At 48.0% G+C, this 19566-nt stretch overlaps 1 protein-coding gene across 1 annotated transcript in view; it reads right to left on the bottom strand.

Annotated features, from left to right (window-relative positions):
* The window catches only part of KDM5C (lysine demethylase 5C), a 46909-nt gene extending 31999 nt beyond the window's left edge, over positions 1–14910 (bottom strand). The window contains 14 exon segments of the mRNA XM_044305388.1: positions 56–175; positions 251–413; positions 1159–1340; positions 1423–1581; positions 2553–2672; positions 2809–2967; positions 3175–3350; positions 3522–3645; positions 4233–4370; positions 4458–4628; positions 4784–4906; positions 7537–7614; positions 13499–13849; positions 14605–14910. Of these exon segments, the coding sequence (XP_044161323.1) occupies positions 56–175; positions 251–413; positions 1159–1340; positions 1423–1581; positions 2553–2672; positions 2809–2967; positions 3175–3350; positions 3522–3645; positions 4233–4370; positions 4458–4628; positions 4784–4906; positions 7537–7614; positions 13499–13642 (1857 nt within the window). The 5' untranslated portion in view covers positions 13643–13849; positions 14605–14910.
* Positions 14911–19566: the final 4656 nt, after the last annotated feature.

The raw sequence follows: 19566 nt of genomic DNA, 5'->3' as shown, positions 1-19566 counted from the left end.
GTGTTACCATTCGCACTGCAGGTTTAAACTGAAAACATTTTAGTGAACCACTCACCCAGTCAGCAGTGCAGAAGTTGACTGCCTCAGCAAAATTGTAACCCTGGTTAAAGCCACTGTGATAAGCTCTTGGAAATGTAATCACAAACTCTCCAGCACATTGGTTTGTCCGCACAACCTGAACGAAGACAACAATTTAAATATGACAAGAGTAAAAGGAATAAAATGTGACAAAAAATTAAAAATCACTAACCGGCACCCCATGTGCCATCAAGGTGTTGGGGTTCATTAAAGTGACCAGTTGATGAAGGAGATCTGGCTGACTTTCAAAGAGTTCTGGAGTCAATTTCTTCATAACTCCTTCAAGTTCTTCAGCAGCAGAAGATGGCACTCCATACCAGGTCTTAGGCTCTCCCCTGGAAGAATAGCATGACAGAAGTTTACGCTAACTCCACCCACCAGAAAAGGGGGGGGGGGGGGACGACTGTAAGGCTCCATTCACACATTCTGCAAAACGTGTCTGCAATTTTGCGGAACAGGTGCGGACCTATTCATTTTCAATGGGGCCGGAATGTACTGTCCGCATCCGCAGTTTCATTCCGCAAAAATGTCCTATTGTTATAGGCAATTGAGGACAAGAAAAGGCATTTTCTATGAGAGTGCTGGCGATGTGCGGATGAGAAAAACACATACGAAAGTGTGAATGGACCCTAAGTGCATTGCTCTGAATAGGTCATCAGTATCTGATAGATGATGGGCCAACACCCGTGAAGCCCGCCAATCAGAGGTCTGAGAAAGCACCAGCGCTGCGGCCTTCTCCATGCTCAAGCACAGGGCCGTACATTGTATAGTGGCTGTGCTTGGTATCGCAGCTAAGCCCCACTCTTCAATGGGGCTGAGCTGCACCTAGGCCAAGTGACCCATGAACGGATCACATAACCTTGGAGAAGGCCATGGTGCTACTGTGAACACCTGCTACCTTCTAAAACAACTTATCGGCAGAGGTCCCATGTGTCAGATCAGGAAAAAATAAATTAATAAATGAAATGAAAAAGTGACAAATAGCTAGTAATATGCAATATGTCTGTCTTTAAGACTGTGGACCAAGAAGGCTCATTGCTTTTTCAGGAGCAACATTTCTATGCCTCCCAAGACACTTACCAATGAAGGTAGTTGATTGAATAGCTCCAGTGATCCTCAATATGCCAACAGAAGGCAGAGAACACCATGCCCACATACAGCCAGGGCACCTTCATCCCAGAGATGTCGGCATTGATGTGACACAGAACTGACTGCTCAAGAACTGGCATAACATTTAAGTTCCAGCCACTTGTCGCATATATCTGAAGGAAGCAACGAAATAAGTGTCAGATCACATAGATTAGGAAAATACAATGACTTATTTTTCTTGTATAAGTCTATCACCTCCTCCTCAGGAGACAACTCTGTTTTGCCATCAAGCATCGGGAAACCGCTGCCAAATTCCTTGGAGTGAATGTCTGCCCCATACTGCACAGTCACGTCCTCTTCTATACTGCTCACCAGGCGCCAGAACTCCTTCTCGACCAGCTCTGTAGGGACCATCTGTAGACGAAGAAGAATATTAGAGGTAAGACCACATGGCATGGGCATATAAGCCCCACATCAGACCCTAATTAAACGAATTAGGACCATGCTGTTTAGTTGGTTTGCATTCGTAATAGCTGGGCGGTCTTGGGGGTGCTATGCGGCCATTAAGGCAAGGGCTACACTGGTCATGCAAAATCTGCCACTGCCGGGATCGCCGAGTAGCGGTGATCCCATAGAAATGAATGGGATCACTGCGGCAGTTGAAAGAAATCCAGCAGTGTTTGATTTCATGCGACTGCCGCAGCATTCCCATGCATTTCTATAGGTTCACCACTACTCAGCGATCCTGGAAGCGACAGGTTTCGCGTGACCAGTGTCACCGTGTAGCCCTTGCCCAACAATACAAACAGACTAAACAGTGCAGTCCTAATTAGTTCAATCACAGGCCATGCTGTACTGGACCACAGCACAGCCGCATCAACTGCCCCCCCAAGACAACATGTTAGACAGAATTGAGCAAGCCTGTCATAATGTCTTGACAAGGCACATACACATATATCCCAATTAGAGGAAGGTTATTTCTACTACCCTTAGCCCATGTGTACATGGTGACTCTCTAAATGCAGGCTGTCATAGCGCATCCAATTGTTAATAAAATTCCCCCTATGCATATAAATTTCAAAGCACGATCATGCACTGTGCTGCAAATGGTGAGCACAGATGGTGACGGTGTGAACCCTTGGGGTAGATGTACAAATGGTGGGGCAAAGCCAGAACTTAGGCCATTTTGCAGTGTGCACAGACTGAAGACGACATTATAAGTAAGCCGACCGTGAATTAGCAATGACTCCGCAGGTATTGCTTCAGCAAGGAAAAAAAAGGTTTGTGAAAGCAATGACTTTCTTGCACAAAGTTACGTTCAAAGCCAGTTTCAGGTTTTTCTGTAGTGTGTTCAGTATAGGTGCAAACCAAATGAGCCAACTCACATGCACTGGCATATTGAAGTAATCTGCTTTGAATGAATCTGCCATTTCGCCAAAGCTCTGTAATGTATACTCTCGAGTAGCCTGTTCAAACCCAAATGCTTCAGGGGGCCGTCTACATTCCTAGAGGCAAATAGAAAGAGAAAATAAATGGTTTCACGTAGTAATAGATTTGATGGGAGTGGGGACAATCTAAGTAAGTTTACTTAAAAGGGACAACAGTTTAGGTGCAGAAAGTTATTTTCCCCTTAACACTTACTGCAATGACACATTTGGGACAGTGCCAAATGCCTTTTGGAGGCTCTGGCAGTGGAGGCAGCAAACAGAACGTATGATAGTTGTCATCACATCCGTCACAAAGAAGCAACTTTTCATCATCATCTCCACGAGAGCAAATCCGACAGACATAGGCATCCACCTGTATTGAAAGTGGAGTCTATGTAAGAAAAAAGTAGTCAAAAAAGGTGATGCCGCAAAGATAAACACAAGTTCTGCAGAATCATTTGCCATAAAACTATATTTTAATCTGCTCAGCTCCTTCTGCTCTACATCCTGCTGCCGAAAGATTGGATAATTTCCTGGTGTCAAAGGTAAATGCCAAACAAACACAAACAAGTGGACTTACAAACTGGGTACTACTATTATTCCTTCGGAGCCTCATAGTCATCTTAGTGCAGGGTTCAGGGCTGAAGGACCTCTCCCGCTTTACATGTGTATGGTATTCACCGGGCTCTCCTCTTGAATCCACACCAACCTCCTCCTTAACCACGAGCGTAGGTGGGCATTCTGGAATATCACTTTCTGTAATAGAAACAAGGGCTCAGGCCTGTACACTTTAACCTCCTTGTGCCTATGGGCTGTGTCTGGTATCCCAGATATCAAGAGGATGGAACTGAGCTGCAATACCAGAAGCAGCCCACGGACAACAGTGGAATTTTTAATACATTCCTCTGGAGGAATTGCACTGCATACCTTTCTTACGAAGGTTTTTATCTTTTGCCATTAATCCAAGTCCCATCATTTTGGGGCCAGCACCATAAATTTGGAGTTTTTTCAATTCTGGGTTCTTCTCTATATCTTCTTCAGTGGGCTCCGGCTAGTGATAAGAGGAAAAACCAAAAGCAAGACTACTTAAAAGGAAGAAAACAAGGCAAAGAGGAAACTGAAGAGTCATCCAAGGTCTAAATCTACACAAGTGAAAAACTGTACAAGGTTAGGAAAGATTTTACATTAGACAGGAAAAAGGATTACAGTAGACAAGCTAAGAATTAAACATGCAGTCCTGCACGCTATAAGAAGGTCACATACAATCAGACACACACACTTAGAATCACAGGTTTAAATGCAAAGCTATAAAAAAAAGACACACAAGGCGGTATACCCAGGATGGTGATGTTTCTGGGGGCCGGGAGGAACTTTGAGAAGCAGGATCTGAGCTGTCAGGATCCTGCATGAAATGACAAGGGAAGAAGAGAGAAGCATGAGACCGAACAGTCCCTGGAGGTCAGGCTTTGTGTGAAGCCTTCCTCGCAGCCTCCTTTACAGACCATCCTGACAAGATGTATACAATCCCAACTAATGCCATAACTGATAAAGGAAAATAGACTAGTGAAAGAGAAAGGGTCAGAATATGCAAGGAGAAAAAAAAATAATAATACTGCATCGTCACACTATAGTACTCACCTCCTGAGTCAGACGTTTGGCTCGGCGCCCATAGCTGGTGACTTTGGAAGGTTGTACAGACTGCCGTAATGGTATACTATGTGGTTTGTATTCCTTGTCTTTCTCTTCATTGTCGTAACGTGGTCGTTCACCGTAATCCTATATATGAGATTTTCCAGAGTAAGCAAGAGAGATTCATACTTCGGGACAGGATAGGATCGGTGCTTAGAACACTGGGAGTCTTACCACCATATTTGCTCCTGACTGGTACATATGAAAGGGGTATATAATACGCTCGTAATGGGACCTCAACAGGGAGCCAAGGTTTTTTCCTGAGGGATACCCCATGCGTTGAGCCACGCGAGCCCATCTCCTCTCTTTGCAAATTGGTTCATAGCCACCCTCCTCCTGCACAATCTAAACAGGACACATGGACGTTAGATTTTGCAACATAAAAGGTGATTCGCATAAAAAGCTTGTTCACACTATAAAGTAAATTCTGTTAAAACATCAACAAAGTTCCAAAACTATCCCCAGCACAATGTATCCCGTATAGAGAACACATCCACAACCTTGCCGAGGCTGTACAAGTCCAGGATTCTTCGCTCTACATTTGGAATTTTCAACGACGATCCCTGGATCTCCCAGAACTTGGCAATTTGGTCCAAGTAATTTAACTTGACTCTAGTTTGTGCCTGAAAACGAATAAATGACAAGTTTAAAATTATATAAAAGCAGTTTCTTTAAAACTATGCATTACATTCTGTTTATCAGGTCATCGCTTTGCTTCCTTGTACCACTGCTCATCCGCAGAGCCCCTAGGCGAAGGCAAGCTAAACTGGGGATACTGCAGGCATTTCAAGGTTCCGCGAAACCTGCATTTACAGAATAGGGGGTAGCGTTACCAGAAAAGAAAGATTTTTTTTTTCATGTTTACACAACTCATTTTGCACATGATCATTTTAAAAAGGGAACCTACCAGATGGATTTTGTGTATAGAGCTGAGGACATGGGTTGCAAGATGGCCGCTAGCACATCTGCAATACCCAGTCCCCATAGCTCTGTGTGCTTTTATTGTGTAAAAAAAACTGATTTGATACATATGCAAATTACCCTGAGATGAGTCCTATTTTTTTTACCAAATAAAAGCACACAGAGCTATGGGGACTGGGTATTGCAGATGTGCTAGCGGCCATCTTGCAACCCATGTCCTCAGCTCTATACACAAAATCCCGGTGACAAGTTCCCTTTAATTTTCTGCTGGACTGAGGCGGATAGGTCATCAATATCTGATGGCAGGGTCTGACACCCAGCACCCCTGCTGATCAGCTGTTTGAGAAGGCAATGGCACTGTGTGCGCGCCGCTTCCTGGTCTTTACACTACGTGTCGTCCCGTGGTGCAGCAGTGTAGTGTAATTAAAAGTACTTGCTCCATTTAAATGAATGGAGCGGGTAGTTGTATTACACCGCACTTCAGAGACGACGGGCAGTGTAATTAAGAGGAAGCAGCACTCGCATGGAGCGCCACCTCCTCTTCAAGTAGCTGATTAGCAGGGGTGCCGGGTGTTGGACCTCAGATATTGATGACCTATTCTGAGAATAGCTCAATATATAGGGCTGGACAACCACTTTAAAGGGGGTTATTTAAGCTACAGATATTAATCAGATTAATTCCGGTCTGTCTCAGTACCACCACCGATCAGCTGCCTCAATAGGCCGTGATGCGTCCTCTACAATACTTACCTGCATGCCGTCTCACTTGTAGTGCACTTACAGTTGTTTGCTCCATTCAAGTGAATAGAAGAGGAAGGTGCACCGCCACTACAACGGAAACGGCACGCAGGTAAACATCGTAGAGGACAGAGTGCTTACATGAGCATTGCAGCCCCTTCAAACGTCAGATTGGTGGGGGTGCAAGGAGTCAGACCCCCAAAGACCTGAGGATAGGTCATGAATCACTTTAGGAATAAAATGTTTTACAACTCTAAAATACAGAGGGGGTGCAGAGAGTCGCAAACCTCACCGATCTGATACCCTGGAAAACTCCTTTAAAGGACAGATCCAGCAAAAGGCTGGGGTACAAAGAATAACAGTTTACGTTTTACTATATCCCTCCAGCTGCGATGCAGGGGTTTGCTGGATGGATTAAGATCTGAATGCAGAAATAAGGTTAGGGACACGGCACACATGATCTTGAATAAATACATGACGTGCCGTGTAAAAGATGCAAAAGCAGAGAGAACACATGTCAATGGTCACATTTAGGACTCTTGCACACAAAGGTTAGGGCTCTGTGCCGATGCTGCGGTGCCAAATGCACGGGCACAGACCGTGGGGCAGCAACATGCGGATCGCGGACCCATTCACTTGAATGGGGTCCGCACCGCAAAAAAGTAGTGATACTTTTCTGCGGTGCAGAGGCTTGACCAGAAACACCACGGAAGCACTACGTAGCGCTTCCGATCCGTGCCTCTGTCCCGCATCTCCGTGATTGCTGACCCATTCCAGCGGCCTTGCTAGAATGAGAAGCGATGCGGGTGCCGGGAAGCGAGGCAAGTACAACCTCTTTAAAGAGAACCTGTCACCAGGATTTTGGGTATAGAGCTGAGGACATGGGTTGCTAGATGGCCGCTAGACCATCCGCAATACCCAGTCCCCATAGCTCTGTGTGCCTTTATTGTGTAAAAAAAAAACTATTTAATACACATGCAAATTAACCTGAGATGAGTCCTGTCCCCGACTCATCTCAGGTTAATTTGTAAATGTATCAAATCGTTTTTTTTTTTACACAATACCAAAATCCAGGTGGCAGGTTCCCTTTAATATGATCATGTGCAAAATGAGTGGTGTAAACAGAGAGATGGGACTAAGCACCGGCCTTACGGGTCGGCGCTCTGCTGTTGTCGTGAATGGGAGCCATGCAAACAGCGTAGCACAGCAAGCAGAAGCGGCCTAGCTTGTTCTGCGACACTGTCTGCGTAGCGTCTATTCAATACAATAGGAGTCGCGGAAACAGACCAGCACTGGCCCACTCTGCCGTTTCTGCAAGCCTGGCCACCTAGGGAGCCTAGTCCTATCTCTCCAAGAAAATGACAAAATGGGACAAACCCTACAAGGTTTTTGCTTCAGATTTTAAGAACGCAGAATGTTTGTGGATTTCAGAACAGAATTTGGAAAAAAATCCTGAATGTGTGAATGGCCCCTTAGATATCAAAGCCTTATCTGCACAAATGAGGACCCCAATGACTAGCTGAGGAACGCCAAGCTTCTACTGGGTTTGCGCCTTCCTTGGAAGTCTTACCCTCTTAATAATCCCGTAACTCACCTCTAATTCATTGAGTCTCTGAATACGAGGGGTGAAACGGAAGTTATCCACTTCAACAGCAAACGGTGGCTGCCAATCCTGAAACAAAATAAATACAGCAATAAGTACAAGGGGGAAGACAGATTTCCACTATAAGCAGTACATACAAAACAGAACATTAAAAAACCTATATCATACATTTGTAACAGGAGGAGAACAGGTAATAGTCTGCTACACAGAATAAGGTCTCGCACGCAATGGCCACTAAACTCTATGGAAGTAAATGAGCTGAATTGCAGTAAAACCATATGTTGGCGCAGTTTCCAGCTGCTTTGTTCTAACAGAGGAGCCACTCGACAACACAGACACTTACAAAGGCAATACTGGCATACAATGGGCTGCTCTGCCCCCTAGTGTTAAAGTATTATACTGCACCACATAACTACCAACCCACCAGATGGGAACTGCTGTTTGCTGTAACCAGTCATTACTAATCCCAATAGGAAACGGCACACAATAGTGGGACATGTCTGATAATACACGCCTGTAATGGTGGAGGGTGTGGTGCAGCCAGATTAGACTTTAGGGTGGAAAGCTGTTGTAATCAGCAGATCCAGTTACAATCTAAGGGCTCATGCACACAACCGTGGTATTGGCACGCATCCAATCCGCACTTTATGCAGGTCGGATGTGGACCCATTCACTTCAACTGGACTGCGAAAGAGGTGGACAGCATGTTGTGGATAGGACCGTTCTATGGAGGGCAGGAGGTTCCATTCCACAAAATGCAGAATACACCCGACCGGTATCTGCTTCTGGACTGGAAAAATGGAAAGTCTTGTGCATGAGCTCTAAGGCCTCATGCAGACAACTTACCGTATGCATTTTGCAGTCTGCAAACCACAGATACCAGCTGTCTACATCCTGCAATTTTAGAGGGCCCCATTGTCAAAATGCCTGTTCTTATCCGCAAAATTAAGAAGAATTGAGTAAAATACCTATGGGGACACCACACAGATTGGGGGGGGAGCAGGCGGAGGAGACCAGACTGTTTGGATCCTCTTATACTGAAATAAAGTACACGTCCAGCAGACAACCCTCTTGCATCAATAACTGCCCTATAGCATCCCAAAATCCCCTGTGGCCAACGGTGGACTAGGAAGTTAAAGTGGCCCTGGAAAAAAAACTAAAAAGTGGCCCCATTTTAAGGAGGGGGTCCAAGGTGACAGAAGGCGGGATAAGACATTTATAGTGTAAAATAATGTCCCATCTCAACCACACAGAGTGTAGCACAATATACTGCTGTCCCTCTGCGGTGACCATGAACAGGTACCATCTTCTCCGATTAGGTTAAGGAGCAGCGGCTTAGGAGGCGAGATGTCGGTCACAGCAGCTGCATTCAGGATGGCACGTGTAGTCACTGGCCAGGTATGCAAGTACCCGATTCTCACAACATTAACAACCATAGGGAGCAGATAATGCACCTGGCCAGCAGGAGAGAGGAGGGCTTGGGCATCGGCCCATCTGTAAGGTCTACGGCCAGTCCGTCCCTGCCCGTGGGTCCTCATGCCATACACTCCTCACTTCTATTCAGACTGGCTTGTGCTGCGCTGGTCTCGATAGGGCCTGCATCCACTGGAGGAGCCACAGGCCTCGTCATAAACCACATGCCTCCTCCGGCAGTCCGTGCACAGGCTGAAATCTACTCCAGCTGGTAGTGTCCAAAGTAATTGATGAGGAAAGTGACAGGGCCAATGACCTGCCCTCGCCACATCCCGTAGACTGCTTAAAAAGATCAGTTGTGACTAGATTTACTGAAAAGCAGCAAAAATGCATTTTGACACAATGCCAAAAACATGACGTAAGGGGAATGATTTCCTCCTAAGTATATAGCGTAACGCAGTGATGAGCTTGATCCTGAAGCTGGGAAAACTTGTTCTGTAGACCTTAGAAATTCTGGGTGACAAGCCTGGGGTGTTATTCTGCACCCACGCATCTTTTTAATATGCAGAATATTCCACTGACTGCTAGACGCTCCTCGTAGATACAGATCCCGTAGATACAGCCCGTCCGTATTATGCTGGCAGCTTCCCAGATATATAAATGATTACGGTGCAGTCTGATTAGACACTGGGTCTTGCCACAATAGGGTGTAAAAGCACTTCCCCCCCCCCCCCCCCAAAACCCTATAAAAAGGCTCTCAGAGGCTACTTTTGGGCAGTGTACCACTTGGTGAGAGATCGCCAACTACTAGACACGCCTCTACAATTGGGTTGGAAGACATTTTGCCCACTTGACATACTTTGAGGAGGCGTATCACTTGACAGAGAAGCAGGATGGCCATTTTATCAAATTGCCCATTATCTTGGCCTTTTTGTCCTTAGCCCATTACAAGTCCTGCCATTGACAGCCAGCCACCGTCACCTTCTTTTGTAGTGGTGTTGTAAAGGAGAATCCTGGACTGCTAGGACTGAGATGGCGGTCAGGTTCAAGTATGGAGGCCTCATGGTGAGCTCTTCAGTCCTGCCTCTGCTGTGGAGCCACACATTACCCCAACTACTGGTGTGATGATCTGCGGAGCCATCACATATGACAGTCGGTCACCCCTAGTAGTGATACCAGGGACACCGACAGCTCAGTGATATGTGCAGGACATCCTGCCGCCACATGGGTTCCTCTCATGGCAGGACTTCCAATAAGATAATGCTCGTCCACACACAGCAAGGGTTTCCCAGGAATGTGTCCTCCAGATTACAGCACTTCCTTGGCTGCCCGGTCACCAAATTTATCACCAATCCATCATTTATGGGACCAGCTGGGACTTCAGCTTCACCAACCTACGAGTGTGCAGGATCTACAGGGCCAGCTGTAACAACTGTGGGCAACGGTGCTGCAGGATACCACAAACCTGTACGCCTCCATGTCCTCCTCGTATCCGGGCTAGAGGCCGCATCTCATCCTGTACCCGGGGGGGCTAAAGGCCGCATCTCATCCTGTACCCGGGGGGGGGGGGGCTAAAGGCCGCATCTCATCCTGTACCCGGGGGGGGGGGTCTAGAGGCCGCATCTCATCCTGTACCCGGGGGGGGGGGGCGTGGTGCGCTCTCCATTCACCACTATCGATGAAAAACAGCCAAACGTGCTCACTCAGCAATTTTTTGGGTACTCCCATAGCAATGAATGGAGAGCACTCTGCGAATGCGCTCCTTCACTTCAGGGGCCCATTTGTGGACATAAGAGTGGGTCACAGAGGTGGGACAGACACCCATCTGACATGGACAGAGTATCCTGCCAAATAGGTCATCAATGTCCCAGATGAGCCAACCCCTCTAACATCCCGGTCACCAGTACTGCACGTCAGGCCAGCACTTGCATCTGCGTTAGAGGCTCCAATGCTGTGCTGTTTTGTCCAGCAAAATCCCAACTCGCATTCCAGACTCCATTATGATCCATGTGGTCTGTCAGAGCAGAACGCGTGCGTCATGTGAGGAAACCGGAGCGTCCGTTACTCTTGTTGTTCTGCAGAACAACAGAAACAAGTTCACTGATGTGAACGCAGACTTAGGGCGCACGCACACGACCGTTGTTTTGGTCCGCATCCGAGCCGCAGTTTGAGGCTCGGATGTGGACCTATTAACTTGAACGGGGCCGCAAAAGATGCGGACTGCAATCCATGTGCTGTCCGCATCGGTTACTCCATTCTGTGGCCTCGCAAAAAATAAAAAACCTGTTCTATTCTTGTCCGTTTTGCGGACAAGAATAGGTAGTTATATAAATGGCTGTCCGTGCCGTTCCGCAAATTGCAGAACGCACATGGACACCATCCGTGTTTTGCGGATCCGCAATTTGCAGACGGCAAAACACACAACGGCCGTGTGCATGAGGCCTGAACCTATTCTGCGGCCCCGCACAAAAATAGAACATTACCTATTCTTGTCGGTTTTGCGGACAAGGGTAAGACATTCTGCAGAAGAGAAACAAAGGAAAAAAATATATATAAAAAAATGGCGGCAGGAACTCAGTCAGTATCTTGATTTTTGGACCGTCAAAAACGGATACGGTTGTGTGCAGGAGCCCTTGGAAAAACTTTCTACGACTGGTTTAGCGGGTGTAAGCTGACTGACCCGATTTAGTTGTAGAAAACTCTAGACGTACGTCTGCCATAAAAAAAATCATACTACACCCAAAGCTAAACCCGTTTTATAGCTGTGCCCTATATGGCTGGTATTCTGTGCACTGGCTTGGGGTGGGGCGTTTCATCTACGTAGGAGAGAAGCCGCAAACAAGCCTGTTCCTTATATACGGGGAGGAGGGACAGGTCATAAGTGATGTAGATTACAAAACCTTCCCTCTACGTCCCACAGAGCGACACGAGTTCCGTGCAGGCCCACATCAGCGCAACCGCTTACGTGAGAAAGGAAGACTCATGTTCGAAAAGTGGGGCGTCCGTCTGTGTGCAATGAGCCCTCTCCTACCCCACAGCTATGCCTGCAGCGGTAGCAACGTACCCTTTTAATGCCCTTCCCCTCCCCCAACCATAAAGCTCAGCCAACGAGTCTGACCACTTTCAAAGCTGTGTTTTGAACACCGACAAGCGTCATTGTAGTGGCTTGGATGCTGTCCTCAAGCCTGGACGACGGCCACAGTGCTACCGTGTTGCCCGGGGCGGGCCCCTCCTGCCGCTCTGCAGACAAAGCCTCTCACTTAGAAGCCGTGTTATACAATATGACTGTGTATAGTGGTAACAAGGGGGGGGGGGGAAGGGGGGCTTGGACTCGACTCTAGTCATCTCCAGGAGCTGTCTGGTCTTCTAGGGTCAAAGGACAATAAAAGTAAGGGGCCTACGGAGGCTGCCTTCTCTGAAGTATCTACGTGTAGGCGATAGGAGTGATCAGAGAGGACGGAGGGGCGTGGGAGGCACTTATACAAGGATAATAGAGGAAGCAGAAAAGTGTCCTCCTAAATGCTATAATTGCAGTACACCCCCGCCCCCGAGTCCTAACTCTACTAGTAAGAGGTTACATCCGAGTGTGGGAAAGCTGGGTGATCAAATATGGCTGCCATCATAGGCCCTACTGAAATTGTCTCCCAGACGCCGCTCAGGACCGGTCTGGGACCCGACTACAAGCATCCCCGCCGATTAGCCATTTGAGGAGAAAGTAGCGCTTGTACGAGCACAGCACTCTTCACCGTCTACCTGCTCGCCGGCGACATCGCAGATGCCAATGTAGACCCTCCGCGAATAGTCCCCGCTCCACCGTTCCAGCTCCCTTGCATTCTTGACCAGTCTTCAAGGCCCCGTCTTGGGCTGCGTTCACATCTCCGTTTTGGAGATCTGGCAATCGGCTGGATCACCGCCAGACCTTACTGCAGTCAATGGCGATCTGGCGGTGAAGCAGAGGATCCAGCGAGGTGTTCGGCACCACAACAGCCTGCCGGAGATGTGAACGAGGCCTTACCCACGGATGGGGGGTGACATGCACCACAGCCAACGATACGAGGGGACACATCGCTGGCTGCAGCGTCGCATGTGGTGCAGTCCACCTGTGAGGAAGTCCAGCGAGAAGAACCGGGGTGCTGGCACGGCACAGCGGGGAGCAAATTAAAGGGGAAAAAATAAAAAAACTTTATACGAGCACCGACCAACATGTAAAAGGGACTTAAAGGGGTTGTCCAGGTTCAGCTCTGAATCCAGACAACCCCTTTAAGAAAACTTGCTGGAGCTGTGATCGGCCATATTGGGCGTCACCCTCCATACAACAAAAGGCTGACCAGGATGATGCCAGGGCCGACAGCCGTCTCTACCAGCCCCCTTCCTATGTGCTCGGATAAGCATACATGTGGGGAGTAACTCGCTGCCAGACTCCCCTGCAAACAAAAGGATCAGGCATGTTGAATTCCAACTACCTGATCCTAACACGCAGGAGATGGAAAACAAACACCGCACGTGGCATCTTAGTCAAGCGTTAGCGGCTTATACTCACCACTGGCGGGCGGATTTTGCATATTCCAGACTTCTCGGCAATAGGCCTGATCCGGGCAATGTAACCCAAAGGGTCGGCGAACTCTTCCCAGGTCGGCTCGAAGACGGGACACTCGGGGGGCGGTATGAAATCTTCAGACTCCATGTCTGAGCACAAGAACGTCAATCCAAGTGGATGGAGGGGGGGTGTCGATGTGTATCACTGCATCATCCTTCACCAAGGCAGAAGACAATGATGGCGGGATGAGTCAGGGCCCCCGGGGGGGGGGGGACTGTAAACAGATCCTAGATCAAGGTGGCGCCCCCCAGAGGCGAAGACGTTGACTGTTTCCTGAGACACTGATTATTCCGCCTGTGGAAAGAACAGAAAGCAGGGTGAGAACGGACAGAGCAGAGATGGCGACGACACTTCCTCCCTTCCTTTCCCGAAACGTGTGGAAGCCTGCCACTTTGTCACAAAACTACGGCGTCAAGTCCTGTACGGCTATAAAGACGCCGATGTGATCGTCCTGATAAGATACGGATGTTTACAGGTTCATTTAAAGATACCCACGCGTTTCAGGCCATATAATAAACCATCTAATCTATAGGCACGAGACGTAGGGAGGGGAAACATCGACTATTAAACGTCCACAGGCGAAAAACAAAACGTAACCCCCCCCCCCCCCACTTATCCTGCCAAATTCTGATTCCGTAGAAAAGGCGTAGGAATATTGTTCCGTGAAAATAATCCCGACCCAGCAGTTTTTTACGGTCGGTTCTGCGGCTAGTCCGATAAATACCGGAACTAAATTTTTATCAGTCTAATACAATAGATTTTTTACCACAGAAACGCGGATTATCTGGCGGGACGGTCGCTAGCGGCACATCTACGGCCACCCGTTCTAGTATACGGCGAGGCCAGTCCAAAATACACGGCCCCTTTTCTCACACACAGAAGTTTCCTGCCCCCCCCTCCCTTGTCACACAAGTAACATGGAGATTTCTGCCAAGATGACAGATGAGGCACAGGCAGCAGTAAAGATGGCTTCCCATCCCACACACCTCCCCCAGCCTCCACTCTCCGGCCATGGCAGCTCACAAGGACTCTCATGGACAGCTCTCCACCTTGTTATTGTTGTTTTCTTCTTTCAGAGTCGATTCACCCCCTCAGTCTACGCAGCAGCCATCTTGAAATCGTAGCACCGGTGCCCTTCCGCGCCCCCTCCGGTGACCCCACCCTTTACCGACCACTATGCGGGGAGAACCAGGCACCCGTCGTCACGGGAGATACGAACGCCCCTAACGTGACACTTGTCAGGACCCTCCGGGAACGGGAAGGCGTCGAGAGGGAGCTCATGTGACGCGCACGTCAAAAAGTCCCCCTTGGCGGAGGAATCTAGAAACACACTGCAACAAGGCCGGGAAGGGAGCCGGACTTGATATTTCCGTGTAGTCGCACGTTTAAAGGTCCCAGCTGCGCAGGCGCGGCCACACAGGAAGCGGGTTGGTGAAGGGTGGGGAAATACCTGTGGATGACGTCAGTGGAACCCGGAAGTGTGAGAAGGCACGTTGGAAAACAATGTTTAAAGGGACATGTGCACGAGGCAGCCAGATATGAAAAAGTTATTGAGGTCAACTTACCATTGAAATAAAAATCTTAAAAGTCAATCAAAATATAATTTTTATTTTATTTTATTATATTATATTTTTTTTGTCTGTTTTAGTGGCTACTTGCATCCTCATGTCATGTTGTGCCATTCCTTTATTATTCCTGCTGGAAGTTTATAAATAGTGTTGAGCGAACTCGTGTTTTAAGGTTCGGGTTATCGAAGAATCGCGTTATGAATGGACCATGACGGAATTTAGAATCCATACCGCGATTCTTCGATAACCCGAACTTTAGACGCCGAACTTAAAACACAAGTTCGCTCAACACTATTTATGAATGAATTGCTAGCAGTTTGCAGTGAAGGTCCAGATGGGTGTTACCAGTTTTAGCGGGTTGCCCCTGCACATTGTGACCCTTTCTAATTACAGGATGAGACTGTACAGGGACACCCCCCCCCCCCCCCCCCTTAACTTGGGTAACATCTAGAGATGAGCGCAGCGGCGTACCTAGAAATGACTGGGCCCCACAGCAAATTTTTGAACTGGGCACCCCCAGCAACTTCTTGGCCACCCCCGACACCCGTGCAACCCCCACTCCTGTGGCTAGTCAAGATCTCTCTCAGACGAGGCCCGGCAGTCGCTCTCTCCGTTTCCTAAATGTATATACTCTGTCATGTGACTGTATATACTGTTGAGCGGGCCCTGACAATATCATCTTTTTAGTCCTCTTTCTGGATGGGCCCATTCTGATTTCTGGCCCCAAAGAAGCCGCTTCCCCTATAACTACGCTACCCGTAATGGGGTATGAAAAAAAATGAAAAACTATTCCATAGCACCCAGCCAATCTCTGGTTAAGGGGAGGGGGGGGGGGCACCGCTGCGGCAAGTGATTGGCTATATCGGCATTACCTGCGTGAGGAGAGGGACCAGGAAGCAGCAAACAGCAGAGACCAGGCGCTGACTGCAGAGGAACAGGAGGGCCGGGGGTCAGGTATGGGGGGTTTCTGGTCCTCCTATGTGAGCTGATTTAAAGCTAATTGGTATTTGCTGGACGATCCCTTTAAGAGGTTTTTCAGGACAGACATTGGAGGCCGATCTTTACAATATCAGTAGGAGATGACGGCGCCTAATAGTGTCCTCATCCAGTCTGACCCATCACCCCTAGAAGGAGCACATTAACCCCCTCACTGCTGTAGACCCCCAGGGATGTCTCCCAATATTTTATACCAGTTAGGGCTCGTTCACACGACCGTGCCGTTTTTTGCGGATCCGCAAACCACGGATGGCGCCCGTGTGCCTTCCATAATTTGCAGAATGGAACAGGAGGCCTATTATAGAAATGCCTATTCTTATCCGCAAAACGGGCAAGAATAGGACAGGACAGAATTTTTGCGGGGGCCACAGAACGGAGCAACGGATGAGGACAGCACACAGAGTGCTGTCCGCATCTTTTGCAAACCCGTTTAAATGAATGGTTCCGTATACTGAACGCAAAATTCGTTCGTGTGAAGGAGCCCTTACTATTAGGCCTCATGCACACGACCGTGCCGTTTTTTGCGGTCCGCAAACCGGGGATCCGCAAAAAACGGAAGCCATCCGTGTGCCTTCCGCAATTTGTGGCACGGAACAGGCGGCCCATTGTAAAAAATGCCTATTCTTGTCCGCAAAATGTTTTACGTGTCTACACTACACTGTTGCAGCGTGTATTCAGGTCAGAAAGGAGGCGGAGCCATGCAGCTTGGCCGGGCCCCCTTACCTCATGGGCCCCATAGCCAGTGCGTGGTCTGCCTATGTTGACTGTACTCCACTGGATAAGCAAAGTTTTTGAAAATTAAATTCGGCTGCCTTGCGGAATTTCACAAAGAAATTTGCTTTGCGAGCGCTTTGTCACGAGCGGGCGCAATGATGGGCAATAGTGATTGCCCCCCCTGTCATTGAACCCCTCAGATGCCGCTTTCATCGCTGATTGCGGCATCTAAGATTAAAAATGAATGCTTTCAGGGGTTAATCAGTAAAAAAAATCTAATAAAAATACTCAGCTCATCCATTTGATCATGAAGACCCCCGACGCGGCCATCTTGATTCAAGACACCGTACAAAATCTCGCATACGTCATACGTTACCGCGCACAAGCTTTCGTGCGGTATCTTCAATCAAGATGGCCATGGCGGTCTCTTCACGTAAATGGATGAGGTGAGTATATTTTTTGTTTTTACAGCCATTGCAGGGAAAATAAATTTGTTATCATGAAGCACAAGGAAATTCGGACTGAAGTCCACTTCAGATACTTCGCAGACAATGAGCCACATGAATAATTAAAATACACCACTATTGGGGCGTGAAAAAGTCGCAAACTGCACCTTTGTGACTTTTTCAACGGCACTTGCGCAAAAATGCCAGTCCCTAGCATTTCAGGTTTCTCGTTCATGATACCACTGCAAACGAAGGTGATAGTGGCTGACTGTTAATAGCAGGACACGCAATGGGCACCATGACACCATATTTCCTTCTGATAAGTACCTGGAAATGGTCCAGGCAGAGGCAGGGGTGTAATGAAGGGGCCACCTTTGTCTGGATGGTGGATAGCAAAACTATGGGAGCTGCTCTTTATTGTCAGCGGATCAAATGTTCCTTTCTAGCGTAGGTCTGTCTGGGCTATCCGGAGCTTATTCCCCGTGAGTGCCTGTCCTCACGGGACCACTGCTCCCAACTCCTTCTAATAGCTAGGTCAGGCGGTGGGCAACTAGTCATAATGACCATCCTGCTTCTCTCAGCCCAGTGATGCGCACCTTCTCAAAGTCTGTCAACTAGGCAAAAAGATCTTCGTGTAGGTCGTAGAGACATGTCTAGCAGTCAACAATCTCCCACCAAGAGGTACACAACCCAAAAGTAGCCTCTGAGAAGGCAGCCACGTGGAAAGCACTTCTACGCCTTCTTGTGGCAAGACCCAGTGTCTAATTGGGGAATACTCCCCCAAAATGAGTAGCGGACAAAGACTTTTACACAGTTTTCCTGTGGAGCCCTTCGGCTGCTCTGTGCTGGGAGATTCATCATAAGGCCATGTCCACACCTGACTAAATAGCTGTGGATTTGCCCTCACAGATTGAGATACGGCCTTTAGCCTGGATACAAGATGAGATACGGCCTGTAGCTTGGATACAAGAGGATATGCGGCCTCTAGCCTTGATACAGGATGAGATACGGCCTCTAGCCTGGATACAAGATGAGATACAGCCTCTAGCTTGGATACAAGATGAGATACAGCCTCTAGCCTGGATACAAGATGAGACACGGCCTCCAGCCAGTGTCTCAAGATGAGATACAGCCTCCAGCCTGGATACAAGATGAGATACGGTTTCTAGTCTGGATACAAGATGAGATATGGCCTCCAGCCTGGATACAAGATGAGATACGGCCTCTAGCCTGGAAACAAGATGAGATACGCCCTCCATCCTGGATACAAGATGAGATACGGTTTTTAGTCTGGATACAAGATGAGATATGGCCTCCAGCCTGGATACAAGATGAGATAAGGCCTCTAGCCTGGAAACAAGATGAGATACGCCCTCCATCCTGGATACAAGATGAGATACGGCCTCTAGCTTGGAAACAAGATGAGATACAGCCTCTAGCTTGGATACAAGATGAGATACCGCCTCTAGCCTGGAAACAAGATGAGATACGCCCTCCATCCTGGATACAAGATGAGATACGGTTTTTAGTCTGGATACAAGATGAGATATGGCCTCCAGCCTGGATACAAGATGAGATAAGGCCTCTAGCCTGGAAACAAGATGAGATACGCCCTCCATCCTGGATACAAGATGAGATACGGCCTCTAGCTTGGAAACAAGATGAGATACAGCCTCTAGCTTGGATACAAGATGAGATACCGCCTCTAGTCTGGATACAAGATAAGATATGGCCTCCAGCCTCAATACAAGATAAGATACGGCCTCCAGCCTCAATACAAGATGAGACACGGCCTCCAGCCTGGACACAAGATGAGATGCAGCCTCCAGCCTCAATACAAGATGAGACACGGCCTCCAGCCTGGATACAAGATGAGATACGGCTTCTAGTCTGGATACAAGATGAGATATGTCCTTTAGCCTAGATACAAGTTGAGATAAGGCCTCTAGCCTTGAAACATGATGAGATATACCCTCTAGCCTGGATACAAGATGAGATACGCCCTCCATCCTGGATACAAGATGAGATACTGCCTCTAGTCTGGATACAAGATGAGATACATCCTCTACCCTAGATACAAGATTAGATACTGCTTCTAGTCTGGATACAAGCTGAGATACGGCCTCTAGCCTGAATAAAAGAGGAGATACGGCCTCTAACCTTGATTATACAAGATGAGATATGGCCTTTAGCCTAGATACTAGATGAGATACGGCCTAGCAGCCAAGGAAGTGCTGTAATCTGGAGGAGACATTCATGGGAAACCCTTGCTGTGTGTGGGCGAGCA

The sequence above is a fragment of the Bufo gargarizans genome, chromosome 9 (assembly GCF_014858855.1).
Source record: "Bufo gargarizans isolate SCDJY-AF-19 chromosome 9, ASM1485885v1, whole genome shotgun sequence".
NCBI classification, from domain to species: domain Eukaryota; kingdom Metazoa; phylum Chordata; class Amphibia; order Anura; family Bufonidae; genus Bufo; species Bufo gargarizans.
Note: the sequence above shows the minus strand (reverse complement) of the source record. Positions and strands in the feature narration are given on the sequence as shown.